Source organism: Loxodonta africana, chromosome 4 (genome assembly GCF_030014295.1).
Source record: "Loxodonta africana isolate mLoxAfr1 chromosome 4, mLoxAfr1.hap2, whole genome shotgun sequence".
In the NCBI taxonomy this organism is placed as follows: domain Eukaryota; kingdom Metazoa; phylum Chordata; class Mammalia; order Proboscidea; family Elephantidae; genus Loxodonta; species Loxodonta africana.
In genome coordinates, this window is record NC_087345.1 from 126,019,786 (window position 1) to 126,038,324 (window position 18,539).

General features: G+C 42.5%; 1 protein-coding gene across 8 annotated transcripts in view; it reads right to left on the bottom strand.

Moving 5' to 3' along the window:
- Positions 1 to 1,021: 1,021 nt before the first annotated feature.
- Positions 1,022 to 18,539, bottom strand: part of APOLD1 (apolipoprotein L domain containing 1) — a 54,207-nt gene continuing 36,689 nt past the window's right edge. For 6 of the 8 annotated variants that reach the window (XM_064284554.1, XM_010595020.3, XM_064284555.1 and 3 more), the window contains 3 exons: positions 8,304 to 8,458; positions 7,332 to 7,512; positions 1,022 to 5,663 (listed from right to left, as the gene is read on the bottom strand). In XM_064284554.1, the coding sequence (XP_064140624.1) occupies positions 4,920 to 5,663; positions 7,332 to 7,454 (867 nt within the window). In that variant the 5' untranslated portion in view covers positions 7,455 to 7,512; positions 8,304 to 8,458 and the 3' untranslated portion in view covers positions 1,022 to 4,919. Of the gene's footprint in view, positions 5,664 to 7,331; positions 7,513 to 8,303; positions 8,459 to 12,069; positions 12,286 to 13,081; positions 16,470 to 18,539 lie in introns of all 8 variants that reach the window. The other 2 variants (XM_023554446.2, XM_023554462.2) reach the window with 2 other exon arrangements.

Sequence of the window (18,539 nt, forward strand, 5' to 3'; positions counted from 1 at the left end):
TGTAACGGAAATACCACAAGTGGATGGCTTTAACAAAGAAGTTTATTTCCTCACAGTAAAGTACGCTAAAAGTCCAAATTCAGGGTGTCAGCTCCAGGGAAGGATTTCTTTCTCTGTTGGTCTTCTCATCAATATTCCCCTGGACTAGGAGCTTCTCAGCTCAGGGACCCTGGGTCCCAAGGACACGCTCTGCTCCCTGCACTGCTTTCTTGGTGGTATGAGGTCCCCAACTCTCTGCTTGCTTGCCTTTCATCTCTTGCAAGATAAAAGGTAATGCAGACCACATCCCAGGGAAACTCCCTTTACATTGGATGGGGGATGTGATCTTAGTAAAGGTGTTACAATCCCCCCCAGTCCTCTTTAACATAAAATTACAATCACAAAATGGAGGGGAACCACACAATACTGGGAATCATGGCCTAACCAAGTTGACACATATTTTGGGGGGACACAATTCAATCCATGACACCAGGTGAGGTGCCCTGGATATTTCTGGGAAAGTTTGCCATCCTGATACAGATGCTGTGCCTTACACTCCCATTCTGCCTCTCTAGTGTTTCAGTTTCGTGAAGGCTACTTTGCCTGATTCTAGGTTTCTTTTTAGCCACAGGTAATCCCCAACTTATGTCGGGGTTCCTTTCCAACAACTCCATCGTGAGTCAGTTCTGGCATAAGTTGAATAGCTCATTTTTTAAAAAGTTTTTATTATTATTGCCTTTTATCAGTATCTTTATAAATCATGACATTGAATATCTTGCCTGAACATCTGAGAATGACAACATCAGCAAATCACATGCTGCAACATTGTGTGTAGCCCATATTCATGATAACCAAACCCGTTGTCATCGAGTTGATTCTGACTCATAGCAACCCTATAGGACAGATTAGGGTTTCCAAGGAGCAGCTGGTGGCTTCGAACCGCTGACCTTTTGATTAGCAGCCATAGCTCTTAACCACTGCACCACCAGGGCTCTATTTAAATGATAAAATGTACAAAAAAAAAAAAAAAAGAATGGTCCTAAATGTGCCTGTTTTAACTTGAATAAATCAAGGATTACCTGGTACTTAGCAAGTTGTAATTATGTTCAAAGGTTTTGAGGCTGCTGTAAGTCTGACTTCTAGATAATAAGACAATTCTTGTATATGAGTTGATTGCTTTTTCACAATTGATTCATGTAGTTTGATGTTGAATATTCTAAGTGGAAATAATCGAACATCTGCCCTTTTTCAAATTTACTAATTCATACACAGGCAAACATGGGATTAGATAATTACAGGGAGATCAAAAAGTTTGTGGGATGGGCAATTTATTTCAGTAAAGGGGATGGACTAATCTTGCTACAGTGGGAAAAAATGTGTTTTATGGCAGCAATGTGGAGTTCAAAAATTGCTGCATTTAATTGTATCCCTATTATCTGTGTATAATGTCCTTATCTCAGTGTCTCAATTCCCTCTACCTTCTTTACATACCAAGATATCAAATGAGAAATATTTCAAGTTGACTGATTGTTTGACATATCTAATCTAGAGTGGCTTCTACAGCACTCTTCCCTCTACCCCCTCCCCCACCCCAGTAAATACCATTGATGTTGACATATAGCATATTGGAAATGACAGGTGCCTGAGGGCAAACGCACTTAGGTTCAGAATAGCACTTAGCAAATATTCTGAACCTAAAAGCACTTAGGTTCAGAATATTTGCTAAGGATTTTTTTTTTTTTAGTGGGGCAGAGTGTAATTTTATTGAATCCTTGAAATGCAGAACCAAATGAATCTCCTTTATTGTGAAAGAAAACAATCCAAATGATTGCAAACCCAAGAAACTAAGAGAGAGCAACATATTAGCACAAACATATTTATTTTTCAAATTCTGACATTTTTCTGAAGTACACTTGTAATCTAAATACCCCTCTCCCTTCGTTACAACATATAATTTTCAACCTGTTTGTTTACAGAATGAATGCCTTAAAAGAAGCCTTATTCATATTCCCACAAAAGAAATAAATATATACTTGTCTCTAGGATCAATTTAACTGAATTTGACTAAAGCTTGGTAAAGGCTCCAATCTTCATAAGAGGCACATAAGAGGATGGATGATCTTTCATTATTAACAAATTGGTTTAACATAGCTAAGCAGTTGATTAAATTATTCAAATGCATTCATTGAGCTCCCATTATGTGCAAAGTAGCCTTCCAAAGTAGACAGTCTTCTTTAGATTTAAATTGGGCCAATGAAATTATAACTTCAGAAGTTAGGACTTTGATACATCCGAGATACCCTAATGATAGGAAAAGTTTGCTACTACTTCCAAAGGTGCCCAGTTTATTTCTAAGGAATAGCTTAGGCACTGGAAGAGCAAATCAAACTTAAGCATTAAAAAAAACATGAAGCTAGGGAGTGGCTGTACCTTTATGACATAAAAACCACAAATGACAATACGAAGTACATTCTGGTGGTGTAAAATTCTAGCACCTGTGCAAGGTAGTCTAGGAAAGGACATCGGTTTAAAAAGAAACCAATATCAACTTCAAAATAAACCAGGATGCAGATAAATTGCAATTTATAGGAATAATAAAAGTATAGAAATACCAACTTCTCCTCCCAGCACTGAAATTATACTCCCTCAGACACACTGCCATCATTGGGAACAGTGAAGTAGAGTTGATAAACGTATAGTATATTGAATAATTAAATAATAGCGCCAGGTTTTTTGTGTGTGGTCCCAAAGATTTTGCAACATATTTTTTTCAATATCACAGTTGTAGGAATGAAAATTGAAGAGAATATAAGTATTTTCTTAGAGATAGCTTAACAGAGTTCTTACAGACCCTAAAGTAGAAATACAGCACATCGTCATAATTCCTTTACACGTCTCTATTTGTTATTGTTTCCTGCCCTAAATAGGTTCTCCTTCCAGGTCAAGTGTTATTTGCTGGCAGAGTACCTTCAGAATAAGAATACTTGTATCATTTACATGTCCCTCAACTCAAGCCTTCATTTATAAGCTTAAGCTCAAATTCTGGTTTCTCTATTCCAAACTTCCAACACTTACTTAAAACACTAAAAAAAAAAAAATCTGTCTGAAGGAAAAGACTTATTCAAGGAGAGCAATGCTATTCCCAGCTGATGCTCTGCCTTAGAAAGTAAAACTCAACCTCTTATTTTGAAGAGAGCCTCAGTTGTGTCCCATTCGAAAACTTGCTATTCCTACCTATTATGTTCTAAATATGGTGCTTAAATAAAATTAAATGCAAATAATAAACAGAAATTAAATAACAAACTTAAAATAAATTAAAAAAAGACATGGTCTGATGGTTTTCAGGGAAGGTAATAGAGAAAGGTCCCAAAACCAAAAACCAAACCCAGTGCTATCGAGTCGATTCTGACTCATAGCGACCATATTGGACCAAGTAGAACTGCCCCATACAGCTTCCAAGGAGCGCCTGGTAGACTCAAACTGCCCACGCTCTGGTTAGCTGCCTTAGCACTTAACTACTAAGCCACCAGGGTTTCCAGAGAAGGGTCAGTTCCCTGTAAATTCACATTCCTTTCTGTACCAATTTCCACAATGAGTGGGCAATACTGCCCTCTAAAGGGCTTATTATGTTACATCCCTTAGTTCAGATGGGAAATGGCCCTAGGATGCACTGATGAGCAATCACACACACATACACATTTTTTCTTTTGCTTGTGAGACAAAGTCTGTCCTTGACCTTCTGTGAATGACTCTGAAGACCATGGAGCCCCTAGAGAGGCTGTGTGTCTTCGTGAAGTCTCACTGTTACACTGGTTTCCAAACCTTAGTGTGTATTACAGTCATCTGGAGGGTTGGTTTAACACAGGTTGCTGGGCCCCACCCCCAGAGTTTCTGATTCTGTAAGTCAAGAGTGGGTCTGAGAATGTGCCTATCTAACAAGTTCCCAGGTGATGCTAATGCTGCCAGTCCAGGTACCACACTTTGTGTGCCAGACACTGTACTAGGCACTTTATTTAATACCTCACAACAGGGTGATGTTTTATCATCTCCATTTTACAAGACCAGAAAGCTAAATCTCAGAGATTAATTGGCCAAAGTCACACAGTTTGTGACAAAGCCACAAATGACAAACCCAGGACTGTCTAATTCAAAAGCCACTGCTCTTTTCTCTTGGTAAACAAAAATTTTAGGCACTCCATCTTTCTTGGCCTTAGCTTCTTTATGCAAGGGGGCAGGACTTAGATGCCAGCTTACTTTTTTTTCCTCTATCAGAATACCTGGAAGTTGGGTTTGAAAGCCCAGGCCACAGCCACCCAGAAAAGGTCCACTCCATTCCCAGGCTGGTTCTGTGAGTGGGTGAGCTGAGAGGTGAAAGGAAGGCCCTGTCTAGGTCCTGAACCCTCCTGGAAGGTTCAGAGGGGTTCTGGCCTGCTTTGGACTCTGGGGTTCTTTGTACTCAGAAACTCTGGAAAAAAGGTTTTAGAGCTAACCTCTCACAGGGATTTTAAGGACCTGCAGAGCCTAGCGGGTCTCAGAGAGGACCCAGAGCATGGCTTCCTCTCTGTACGCTCTCCAACCTCAGCTCACACCACCACAGCAGGGCAGGGATGCCCTCAACTTTAAAACTGGAGTGACCAGCTACTTTGCCTCAGCTGTGTGAAGACTGAAAGGTTTTGAAAAAGGAAAAACCATCTTCAGGTCACATACCCCACTGGGAGCAAGTGAAAAGTCCCTGGCACTCAACCCCATGCGGGATGTCACAGTGACGGGAAAAGGACAGTGACAGGAAAAGGACACTGAGGAGCCACCCACTTCAAGAAGTTTTTTCTCATCCTTTGCATTCAGCTCCTGACCCAACTTAGTGTTTTCCTGAGGGAGCTATAAATCCGGAGCATCCCATGGGGATGGTTTCTGGCCTTAGTCATGAGGCGGAAAGGTTCTCAGAAAAACAGTCCTGCGGGCTGGTCGGCAGGGATCCTGTGGTCGTGGCCGCGGCTCGACTTTGTGCAGAGCTGTACCCTGGACTCCAGCTGCTCACTGAGTTCGTCCAGAGCCCCGGTGCAGGACTCCAGGCTCTCGGCCAGTTTCTGAATCTTGGCCTTCAGCACGGCCTGGCTAACCTTGGTGGCCCCCTCTGCCCGCCTGGGGATGAGGAAGCCACGTGAGCCGAAGAAGACGATGAAATAGACGGAGTTGTACAGGGCAATGGAGGCGTTCCTCCCGCACTGCAGCAGCTGGCGGTCCCCGCAGCCCTGCCAGCGGCAGAAGAACTCGAGGCAGCTCAGCATCTCGCGCATCTGGTCCTGGCAGGTGGCGGCGATCTCCTGCACCCTCCGCAGCTCCCGGGAGTTGCAGAAGACCAGGGAGAGGTCGGAAGTGATGGTGACGGCTCCTCCGGCGGTGGCCACCCCCAGCCCCACGGCAGACGCCAGAAGCGAGGCCCCCAGGGTGATGGGACTGAGCGAGAGGCCCACGATGGCGGCGACAGCACCCGCGGCGCTCAGCGAGCTGCCCGCCACGTTGGCCGCCAGGGAGCGCCTGCGGAGACGCTCGAGGCGCCGGGCCACCTCCCGCAGGCGCAGCACCTGGCCGTGCAGGCGACCCCGGCGGTCCAGCAGCAGCCCCTGGAAGCGCCGCAGCGAGTCCGCGCCCTGAGGCTCCCAGGCCGCCGGCCTCTCCATGCCCTGCGGGGACACGGACACGCAGTTAGCCCAGCTGCTCCACCCCGCGGTTCCCATATGCAAGCGGGAAAGTTGAAAATAACCGCTACTGCCGCGCAAAGGGCAGTTTGCACTGGGTCAGGTGTCACGCTCTCAAAGACCAGTTTTGTAATCTCGGACAAGTCACGCAAGTCCTTAGGATCTTATATCCGCGTATGCAAATAGGAAGAATGCTACCTATGGACTTTGTTGATTATCTGTTAAATAAAATTTAAACGTATTGAGGAGGGGATACTGGTACTGGAAGCTCCTGCAATACTGAGGCTTTTGCTGTGTTTGAGAGGATGTTTTACAAGTGGTAGGTTGTATAGTTTACAAAGCCCTTTCATTATAGGTTTGGATCCTAGGAGTTTTGCAGCAGCTCTTTTCTTTCTCTGACAAGTGAAAAAGACAAGTCACCAAAACCTCTAAAGTCATATTGTCCATCAAATTTAAGAAATCAGCCTTTCCAAGTCAGATGCTTGCCTGAAACAACTTTTGGGCATACTTTTCTTCCAGACTTTCATCTTAGTATCAAGCCTAAAATGTGGTTTGCATTGTTTATTCCTTTTATAGATAACTAGCACTCATTACAGCATTCTTTAGTGGAAACCCTGGTGGCATAGTGGTTAAGTGCTACAGCTGCTAACCGACAGGTTTGCAGTTCAAATCCAGGAGGTACTTCTTGGCAACTCTATGGGGCAGTTCTACTCTGTCCTATAGGGTTGCTATGAGTCGGGATCAACTTGACGGCACTAGATTTGGTTTTTTTGTGTGTGTGTTTTTAGCACTCATTAGGTCTCCCTCAGAAATTGCACTCTTTGATAGTCTTTAATTAAAATTAAATTGTATTAAATTAATACCACTCTGTTTTTTGTCATAAAAAAAAAAACAAACCCATTGCTGTTGAGTTGATTCTGACTGGTGGATTCAAACTGCCAACATTTGGGTTAGCAGCGGTAGCTCTTAGCCACTATGCCTCCAAGGCTCCTTGTTATTAAAGCTTAAAGAAAAAAATTAGTAGTGATTGAATAAAATAAAGTGGTCAAAATTTTTGTTCAGCAATTCACTGAGGGCTATCTTGTACCAAGTTGAATTGAAGCCAATTGAAGATGACTAACAAAGACAGAACTGTGCACTCTGGGGTAAAAGTACATCCTTCCTACCTGCCAAAGATTCCACCTTCGTATCCCCTATTGTCCCCAATATCAAGAACTTCTTAAAAGTGGCAAATGAGCCTTAGATGTAGAACAGTTCAGCACTAGTGCCTTGTGTATAAAACGGTCTTTTATACTTTCCAAAGATATTTTAACGAACATTTTCTCTTTTGATTCTTTCAATAGCCTTGTGATACATCTGAGCAGGAATTAATATTCTCATCTGGAAGATGAGGTACATCTAGACTCATTCTAGATGTGCCTGATTCTTCACAGGGCCCAGCCTAGAACCCAGGTCTCCTGACTCCTGGGTCCTCATTTTACTTTCATGCTTCCATAATCTGACCCACCAGGGATACATTTCCAGGTAAAGACACCTCTTAGCAAAATGAGATAAAGTCAGTCAAGATATTTAATGGACCAAGGTTACAACCCCAGTATAACAAGAATCCAGTAGCTATTTTTCAGACACTATCCCTCCAGACTCCCTACTTACCATCCACTTGGCTGCCTCCGGGAAAGGAAAATCTGAGGCCGTTTCTGGATGAGCATGCTTTATAGTTCCCAAGGACCAATGGCTGCCCTGGGAAAGCCTTGTCTGGTTCTGTGAATTTGCCATTTCCTGTCCTGGCCCCTGCTGCCTTCATCCAGAAGGATGTGACATGGTGGAAAGTGACCTGCAAGTCGCACAGCACATCCCGTATTTAGGAAATGAACATTGTGTGTTCGCTTTCCCCCAAATGCAGGAAAAGACTCACATGCTCTTCCCCAACTTGAAACAAGCGTTGTCATTCTCCCAAGGGGGATACCCTGCCTTTCCTCTCTTGTGAATAGCGAATGACGTTATCTGGGAGGACATCAAATGCACCCCAGGCTGACTAAGTATAGTGTTTTTTGAGAGGCCACTGTTACAATACCATTTTTAAAAAGAAAAGGGAGAGAAAAAAAGCCCTCTTACATCTGATAGTAGCACTCATGTTTTACTCCTGTGAAGCTGTGAGTGGTGGAAATATGTGATCCATTCAGCTTGCAGCCCTCATCATCCGGTCTTAAGAATACAAGGCCACACCCACAGGAAGGGCTGCGTGCAGTTTTGGCCATCTCCAGCTGTGGAGAAGATACTGGAGGTCTCTGAAAGGGCATACTGCTGGCCAAATGCGTCAGAAAAATCAGTGGGGTCAGGCTGCACAAGATGCTAATTATATACTTTCAACAGCAGGGATTTGGCTTCCTGGGTTTTCCTTTGGAGCAACAATTGTACCCCTGTTTGATAGTTAAATGAATTCTATCTACAGGTTAGTGAAGCATGGGTTGAAGGGCAAGTACCTGCATAATTCAGGAAGGAAAAATGAGTGTAGCATCTGTGGGCTCGTCACAAGCCAGGATATTCAGAGGTGGTTGGCGATCAGCCTGGGAACTCAGTCCTACCGTAGGGACACAAATACAATCTCTCTTCTAACACTCTCACCTTCAGATGTTGTTGCTATTGTTAGTTGTCTTGAGTCAGCTCCAATTCATGGAGATCCCATGTATAACAGAATAAAATGTTGCCCTGTCCTGCGCTACTTTCATGAAGTTGGTATCCTCGAGTCCATTGTTTCGACCACTGTGTATTTTGAGTGCCTTCCAAAAAAAAAAAAAAGTTAAAAAAATTTTTTTTTCCAACCTAGGGAGCTCATTTTCCAGCACTATCACAGACTATATCAGCCATGGTGTTTTCAATCCCTTCATATGCGTGTGAAAGCTGGACAATGAATAAGGAAGACCAAAGAAGAATTGACACCTTTGAATTATGGTGTTGGTGAAGAATATTGACTTCATGGACTGGCAGAAGAGGGAACAAATCTGTCTTGGAAGAAGTACAGCTAGAATGCTCCTTAGAAAGGAGGATGGCGAGACTTCATCTCACATACTTTGGACGGGTTATTAGGAGGGACCTGTCCGTGGAGAAGGACATCATGCTTAGTAAAGTATAGGGTCAGCGAAAAAGAAGACCTTCAACAAGATGGACTGTTGCAACAATGGGCTCAAGCACAACAACGATTGTGAGGATGGCTCAGGACCAGACAGTGTTTCCTTCTGTTGTGCATAGAGTTGCTATGAGTTGGAACCAACTCAGCGGCACCTAACGACAACGTATCAGACAATATTCTGTTCTGATCCATAGGGTTTTCACTGGCTAATTTTTGGAGGCAGATCACCAGGCCTTTCTTCCTACCCTGTCTTAGTCTGGAAGTTCCACTGAAACCTGTTCACCATGGGTGACCCTGCTGTTATTTGAAAAACCATTGGCATAGCTTCAAGGATCATAGCAAGACACAAGCCACCACAATAGGACAAACTGACAGACAGGTATTGGCACCTTCAGATAAAGAACGCCAAATAAGTTTTTCACTTAAATTGACCTGATTACTGTCTCAACTCTTTGGTTCATTTGGAAAGTCTTAACAGCCATATCTTTCTGGAACATGGTTAAATTCCCACCTCATGACTCCAACTCCAACTCCTAACAACCCCATGTATGTCAGAGTAGAACTGTGCTCCACAGGGTATCCAATGGCTAATTTTTCAGAAGTAGATCACTAGGCCTTTCTTCTGAGGTGCCTCTGGGTGGACTCCAACCTTAAATCTTTCTGTTACTAGCCAAGCGCGTTAACTGTTTCCACCACCCAGGAGCTTTTATAACTATACTTTGTATTAACACAATGCCATTTGGCACTACTCACAACCATGGTCTTTTTGAGTCTGATTATTCTGAATTTGGCCTATGTCCAAATATTCTGGTGATAACTCCCCAAAGAAAAAATATAACCTTATTCAAGATACCTTCAGTATCTACCTGTACTTTGGAGGTAAGAAGTAGGAGAAAATCTTCTTCTGTCCCCACAGACATAGTCGCTCCAAATGGGAGGTAAGCCAGGGTGAATTGGGGGTGGGCAAGGAGGGACCGTATCCTGATTCTTCAGTTCCCATATGCACCTCCAACTTCATTGTCAAGTTTCTTGTATATTTCAGGTTTACCCATTGCCGTCTAGTAGATCCCGACTCACAGCAACCCTATAGGACAGAGTAGAACTGCCCCATAGGGTTTCCAAGGCTGTAGTCTTCACAGAAGCAGACTGCCACATCTTTCTCTCCTGGAATGGCTGGTGGGTTCGAACTGCCTACATGTTGGTGAGCGGCCAAGGGTTTAACCCCACTGCACCACCAGGGCTCCTTATTTCAGGTTTAGATGACCGTAATTAAATACTTCATGGATGAAGAATTTTGCTGAGACTCAGGGTCATCTTCAGAGCATCAGTAATCATGGCACAGAACAAGGGTGAAGAAGGAGAACGTACAGGAGTGTACTGGACGCAGCCCATCTCGAATTTGCTTTTCTCTGTGTTATAAATCATTTTGTTCCTATTTGCCTCTTTATGGAATAAAAAATCCAGTCATATAACAGTGGCCTAATGAAGTTTAACTGCCTGTGAAAGCCGAATACTTCACATTATGCACTAAACTGACACTTGAACTTAATAATTTAAACTCGGCATGCATTTCCTTTCACATATTAAAGCACAAAAAGAAATTTAAGGAACAATTGAAGGTATTTTGATCAAAAGTTTCATGTGAGCAGTCTCCTCTTTCAGAGACAACATCAAAAGTATAAAATTAAGACCTTACAGCACTTATCCTGTGGAGGACTTAGAGGATGTCTATGTTGCATGTAGGAGCCCTGGCAGTGCGGTGGTTAAGTACTCAGCTGCTAACCGAAAGGTCAGTGGTTTGAACTCACCAGCCACTCTGTGGGAGATAGATCTGGCAATCTGCTTCCATAAAGATTACAGCCTTGGAAGCCCTATGGGGCAGTTTTACTCTGTCCTATAGGGTCGCTATGAGTTGGAATTGACTCAATGGCAGCGGGTTTTTGGATGTTACATGAAGTCTCAACTATTATTGTCCTGTACTCACGGAACTGCGTAAGAGACAGTGAACACTGAAACGTAACCATTTTCATCTCTCCAAATGGGCCTCTGATCTTTGTTAATGCTCACACAAATCCTTAAACACTAGTGTTTAAACACTAGTCTGTGTTCTTTTTTCCACTTAACGTTCCTGCAGATACAGATGTCTCCATGTTGACATAGTCCTCACCTCTGTCATTTTTAATAGCTACGTAATAATCCTATTGTTTGCTTAGTCATTTCCCTATTAGGCCCTTGGATTGTTTCCAGTTGCTTTCCCACTCCCCTCCCCCGCCCCGGCCCAACTATGTACTATAATTAAGTTGCCAGGAACATCTGTGTACATTTTCCCCCTTTGGATTATTTCTTTGGGGAATAATCACAAATGGGAAAATACCAGATGAAGGAGAATGAATATTTTCATAGTTTTTGTTCCATGTTGCTTTCTAGAAGAACCAATTTATAATGTCATTGGCTTTGTAAGAAGAGCAGCTTCCGGCTTTAAGACAACTCAAAGTTTTCTTACGATAATGTTTAAAATTTTTTGGTTGATTTTAACTCCACAAATATGTATGAAATACCTACTGTGTGTTCAGGCATCATTCTGGATTCTGAGGCTAAAAAGTTGAACAAGGCACAGTCCCCACCCTCCAGGAGATTGCAATCTACTGGGAGAGATAGGTACAGAACAACTCATTTCGATTCAGTGTAGAAAGTGCCAGAGGTGTGTGCAGAAATCAAGGAAGTATAGGGGAACTCCATGCCTAGGAAGGGCTGGGGAAGACTTCCTGGAAGCACCCATGGTGAGCTGAACCTTGAGAGTTGAACAGAAGTTATCTGGAGAAAAATTAGGGGTGAGAGGAGGGCAGACTGAGTAAAGGCATGGGGAAGTGTTCAGGATGCTTCAGGCAGCTTGGTACTGCTTAGCATAAAGTGCAGGGATGAGGCTGAAGGGTACCTAGGGAGCAAATCATGATAGGTCTCCAGTGTCATGTGGGGAAGAGGGAGCCATTGAAACTTTAAATCTGTGGCCTTACAGGCTGAGGTTTGACATCACCAACAGTTGTGTGAAGGATGGTTTTCAGAGGTATACAATTAAAAGCAAATAGATGAGTTAAGAGGCTATTGAAGTCAATAAGAGGGATGATAGGACATGGATTTGGATTGTGTTGATAAGGAAAAGAGTGGAGCAAGTAAAGTTTAAAAAAAAAAACTTTGGGAGCAAAATTGGCAAATCGTGTTTAAAGCTTCTGCTCAAACACAGTACCCATCATATCCACTTACATTCTTTTGGCCAAATCAAGTCATACGGCCAAGCCCAGCATCAGGGGAGTAGGAAGTATATTTCTCTGATGGGCAGAGGCAAGAGGAAGAAATTCAAACCATCCAGCCAGGAAGCAGAGTGCTCTCCTTGTGGGGAAGATATCCCAAGAATATCACATCAATCCTCTTATATTCCCTCTTCCTTCTCAGTGATTTCCTTGGAATTGTAGTCTTCATCTGGATATTGAAAGAATCTTACTCAGGCTATTATAAGCAAACAATTGTTATGAGTCTGGTGGACATGATTGAGAATGGGAAAGAACCAAGGAGCCCTAGAGAACCAAGAAACCAGTAGACAGCAGCTGTTTTGTAGTTGAACAGCCTGTTGGAATGGCCCTGACCACTGTTTTCTCTTGTCCTTGAATCATAAGGATCAAAATTCTGGGAGAAACCTCTGGATTGCCTGCCCCAGGCCTTCTGTACTGGGAGGAAGGGTGAATTCCCTTCAGCTTCCAAGTGGAAGATGGTCACAGAACTTCCCCTCCCACCAACACTACACAGAGTCAGGGAGAAGAATTTTCACACTAGGAAATAATAGGGTGTGTGTGGGTGAGGGGGTATGTATTGAAAAAAAAAAGTGTATTGAGGGGAGGGAAATTGATGCTAAGGAAAAAGAAAACATCCACACTAAACATTTGAACCTAATTCGACACACCTGGAGTTTATTACAGTGCATAGTAGGAGTTATGCTAATTCTGTTTCAGTCTGATATAATTTTGATCACTTTAATAAACTAGTAATATGTTTGTTTTTAATATAGATGTGTTGCTGGTGGTTTATGTTATATTGATATCTTACCGTTGTTTGCATCTGCTTCTAGAAGCTATGGTATTTCACTGGTTTGCGTATCTGTTTTTAATTCAATACAATTTTGAACATCACTGCTTCAATTTAGGACATTTATTCTTAAAAGGAGAATCTACCATGATAGCCTTTTACTGGAAAAAAAAATGTATATCTTTGATAATCTTACTTGTTCATTCTTCTGGACATCTCTGACACAGGAAGCTCTTCAACAGCCCCAGTCACCCTGATATGATCTACTAAAGCCAGTTTAAGTTGGTTTCACTTCCTTTTCCACTGGTGTGGACACCTGCACAGAACACCTGGGACTCACGTGGTGAAAACACACATTACATCATTTATATAAAAGCTTTTGCCCCATGGGCCCTATTACAGTGTATCTAGTTTACCACATGCCTTTTCCTCTTGTGCCAGAAAAACTGTGCCTGAGTCCACACCCCTCCAGTAGCCATAAAGGTGCTCTTATCACCCAGGACTATTGCCTTTATCTTTTCATCTCCCAGTCTTAGTCATTAAGACTAAGTTTCCAGACATATACAAAAGCCATTGCAACCTTGGTTTTAACACCTGCTTCTTTCGTATCTACAGAAGCGATTCCTCGGCTCTTGGACAACTTGCATAGTTTTGTTTTCAGTGTGTCCTTTTAAAGGTGAAAGAATGCTGGATATTGGCTTTCTTTTTCAACTTTGCTTATAGCCTATTTTTATAGAAGAGTTCGGCTAGTTCACATTAAACATTACAGCCAAGCAAGGACTTTTTTCCAACATCCTGAAAGTTACTCCCAATACCCTGATGGTTATTGTCTAGTTATTTGTTGTTGCTGTTTTAATGCTTTTCAACTCTATTTGCTTTTAAATGAGGTGAGAAGATCACTTTGTATAATGCATTTTTTCCTAAAAAAATTAGCATGTTAAAAATTATTGCTACTTTTAATTTCTCTTGCTAAGAAAGTTTGAACCAACTTTGAAAAAGAGGGAAGGCAGGTTCTATAGGATTTCTGGTGGTGTTTCTCCACGCATAATTATTTTTCTTCACCTTGGATGTCATAATGCTTTCTTTTTATGGAAAATATGGTTTATCTTTATTTTCATAGTCACAAAAGGAGTACATGCTTCCTGTAATGAATTTATATAATATAAAATGTAGACAGAAATAAAAGTCCCCCCTCATCTGTTTTCATCCATACCGAGGTTTATAGTTTCCTATATGTCCTGACAGCATTTCTATGATTATACCAATACGGGTATTTCAAATTTGTGGTTGTGATTTTCTTTCACAAAAATAATGTATCGTATATATTGCTATGCAACTTTTTTTCCATTAAAAAAAATGTATCATGGAAATTCTGCTTGCCTTTCTACACCCCACAGATCCTTTTCTGACCTTCTCTCTGACTTGCTTTCTGTGCTCCAGTAGGCTGAGGCCTGTGGACTGCCTCACCCAGGCTCCCTTTCCAGGTGCTTCCGATTGGGTTCAGCCAATGGCGGCACAAACAAGAGATCAGAGAACAGGAGAGAGAAGCTGGAGTATTCCAAACAAGAGATCAGAGAACAGGAGAGAGAAGCTGGAGTATTCCAAACAAGAGATCAGAGAACAGGAGAGAGAAGCTGGAGTATTCCTTCCTTGCTTCTTCCCTACTTCTGCTCTGTCTTTGCCAGTAACTGTATCCCTGTTTGACTACAGTTCCACTCGGTGGCCCTGCCTCCCAGGTTCCAAATTTCGCTGGGCTCCTGTTATACTCTTTGCTCCCTCTAGGAGGAGATAACACCTTAGGCCCTAGAGTGGTAATAGCTTTCCAGTACGGCTAGTAACTATTTGCCATCCCTTCTTAGTTTGCATTAAGCCCAGCCTCTGTCAGTAAACCTTTCCTTAAAATCTCTTCATTAGAAACAACTGGGATGAATTCTGTTTTCTGCCAGGACCCTCTGGTATACAGACGTTTTTCCAAAGTGGTATATGTAGCTGTCACTCATTATATGGGCAGGTCATGACTTATTTCTCCACTCCTTTATTGTGGACATGTGTCATATTTTCCATTGTTCGTCAGTACAAACAATGCTGTGCTGAATGTGTGTGTGTGTGTGTGTGTGTACTCTTGCTGCTATACCTGTGGGATAGATTCCTAAAACTGGAATTGCTGAAACAAAAGACATGCATATTTAGAATGTGATAAATATTGTCTCTGCATCCTGGGCCGAGATTGAACAATTTCCTCTCCCTGGAACATACTTACATCTAATGAGCAACAAAGACGCTACGGCTATGATAAAAGCAAAAGTAAGGCTCAGGTAAAACGTGCATGTTTAAACTACTAATCCAGAAGAAATCATGGATATTTTTAACACCTAAAAATGAAATAAGCCTTTATAAAGGAGTCTCTGAATCCTACAGCTATTCAGACAATGTAATCCTTCAATCAGCTTTATTTCGAGGAAAGAGAACAATTTCTGATTGTTTGAGCTAATCTGAGCAGAAAAAGTCCCAGTAGTCTCTACATGCATTTGATTAAGCACATGATTAAGAATAAAATTCAAAGAACATTCTGATGATAAGTTTCCGAGTGCACCCACGTAATACACAACTTCTATTTGGGGCCCAGATACCAAGATGTTTGCTGTCACATTCTGGGCTTAGGTATACAAGGTTTAACATCTCAAACGCAGAAATAGGCTCCAGATGGCAACATACAGATGTCCATGGAGCGTTGTATGAAATAATAAGTTTAAAATCACCTAAATTTTCCTCAGTAAGGAAATGGCTCGTTAAAACCACTATTTGGAATACGATGCAGTTTAAGGAGCCGTGGTGGTGCAGTGGTTACATACTCAGCTGCTAATCAAATGATCAGCAGTTAGGACCCACTAGTCACTCCGCAGGAGAAAAATGTGGCAGCCCGCTTCCGTAAGATTTGCTTGGAAACCCAACGGGGCAGTTCTACTCTGTCCTATAGGGTCTCTAGGAGTCAGAATCGACTCAACAGCAACAAGTTTGGTTTTGGTTATGCTGCAGTTTTTAAATGCACTCCCTGATTATGAGTGAGATTAAACACCTTTCATAAAGTTTGTTGTTGTTGTCTTTTTAAATAGTTCAATGTCATTCTGTATCCACGGTTCCTATTTGGATTATGCTCATCCATACTGTCCACATAGCATATCAGAGGATTGGCAATGAGATTAAAAGACAAAAGTAAATTATTCCAATAATAAAATGCATAAAGAAGCTCAATAATAAGAAGCGAACGATGTTGAGGAAACAGTTTTTAACATAATCCCCTTCCCCTTGTCAAATTCTTAGGAAGAAATTAATGTCTAAGAAATGAAAACCTCTTGTAAGTCAAAATCATGAGGCATTGAATTCCAAAGAAAGTAAAGTTCAAAATAAAGTTATTTTGCTTTTGTGGGTTAATATTCAAAGAAGTTAAAGTCTAAAATTCATCTTCCAACTTCTTATTCTGCTTTGCTTCAGCTGGGAGGAACTTCACAGTCAGCATTCTGTTAGCACCTATAACATGAGTTGTATCTCATCAGAGTCGGTGTAATTCCTTCAGTGCCTCCAAACTAAAAAAAAAAAAAGTCAAATCCATGATGTACCTTTTTCTCCCCTAAAGAGTCTATAGACTTAATTGTTGTTGTTAGGTGCTCTCGAGTTGGTTCTGACTCATAGCGACCCTGTAGGACAGAGCAGAACTGCTCCATAGGGTTTCCAAGGAGCAGCTGGTGGATTTGAACTGCTGACCTTTTGGTTAGCAGCCACACTCTGAACCACTAGGTCACCAGGGCTCCAAAGATTTAGTAGGACATGTAAAATGATCACAGCACTGTCTGTACACTCAGCACATTCAGAAAGCAAGCCAATTCCTAGCAGTTACCTCAAGCAAAATTGCACACACAGAATCAGTACTTCGAGTTGCCAAAGACCATTGCCAGGACTGCAGCCTCACCAAGATGCTAGCTGACCAATGCCAACGAGTCAGCATTTAAGCCCAGTTAGCAGAAATCTTTTAGCCATAGCTTAACTTCAGCGCTATCAGGCAGAGCATTAGAGAGGGTGTTACCTTCTTGCAAAGTTTAGAAATGCACGATGCCAACATCTTCAGTTATCAGATCTTATCTGAGGTTCTGTGCTTTTCTACCTAGATATTCAAAACATTTTAACTTCCATTTCCTCTTTAAACGGGAGGTTCCTGACTGCAGTGCTGCAATGAAGGTGAACTCTGGTACAACAAAGCCCCCATAATCTAGTGAGCAGCCACTCTTATTCCTTGCCACAGTGGCTTTTTCTGTGGAATTCATTAGGCCTAAGAAACCCGAATGGATCACAGCAGTCCAATCTGCAAGCAATCACGGGGATGGTGCAGGACCGGGCAGCGTTTTGTTCTATTGTGCATTGGGGTTGTCATGAGTCGGGCGGGTTCGATGGCACCTAATAACAACAACAACCAGGAGAAGTATCACCTGGGGAGGGCTTCCCCACCATACCTAAATACCCAGTTTCTAGCAACCTTGAGAACAAGTAGAGGAAATGATTCTTGAGCCACATATATTTAAACTTCATCCATTCACACTGCTGTCTTTTGCCTTTGAAGATAGTTCAGAAGAACCTAAGAGGAACTAAAAGTGGGGCTCTTTGTTTACATTGCCCACTTAGACCTAGCACTAACACATTGAAAACTAATATCTCACTAACACTCTGTGCTCCATAGAGAACCCAGCTGTCCTAGAGTTCAAAAATAGTAAACAGCTTCCCACTCCCTTAATGTCTAAAAGGACTATATTTGAAAAGACTGCTTCTTTGCCCCTATAATCGAATCCTTGCTTCACCTGTGCCTGCCTATTAAGGCCCCTTCAGTCTGTGGGTCCCTGCTAAGGCCCTTCCATAGCCCCTGCGCTTTTGCCAAGGCCCTCCTACCTCTCTGAGTGGTTTCGCCGAGGTCTTTATCCCCAGGCCACAGCTGTTCAGAGCCAACTGCGCAACCGTAAAAACTTGCCTGGCCTAATATGAGCCCATGCCAACTGCCAAGATCAAAATATCTGCACACACGTTAAAGTACAAGGCCAACCCCTGGCTACTCCAGAACCCTCAGTCACTCCTCATGTATCATCACTTGAGTCTCCCAAATTTCGCTCTTGGTTTCTTATATATCAATTTCCTGGCTAGTGCACCAAATGTTGGAACAGTGGAGGGATTCCCAATAAATCGAACTCCCCTTCCTTTTCTTAGTTCAAAACAAATGAAGAAAAAAGATAGAGACAGAAGAAGGCCAAATTGTCACCTTTATTACTGATAAAGGTGGTTTGTAGGATGTAGTTTAACAAGAAGGTCAGAAGACCTTCCCAGGACTAGGCTGCAGAGTGAGAAAGACCCAACAGAGCTGGCCCAGAGCAGAGGTGCCTGTACTGGTGGTGGGAGTGTCAGCCTGTGCCATGAGAGGACCACATGCTGGCTGGATTCCAAAGAGGGAAGTGGATAGAAATGAGCTGAGCATGCCCACTTTATTTTCCCCAAATTTGCCAATGAAATCATGCCCTCCTGAAGCCCAGGGGCACAGTTAGTACAGGCCACAGAAAAGCTAGGTGTTACTCTAAGGAGCTCCCTTTGCCTGGAAGGAAAGTTTTTGTGTGAATTGT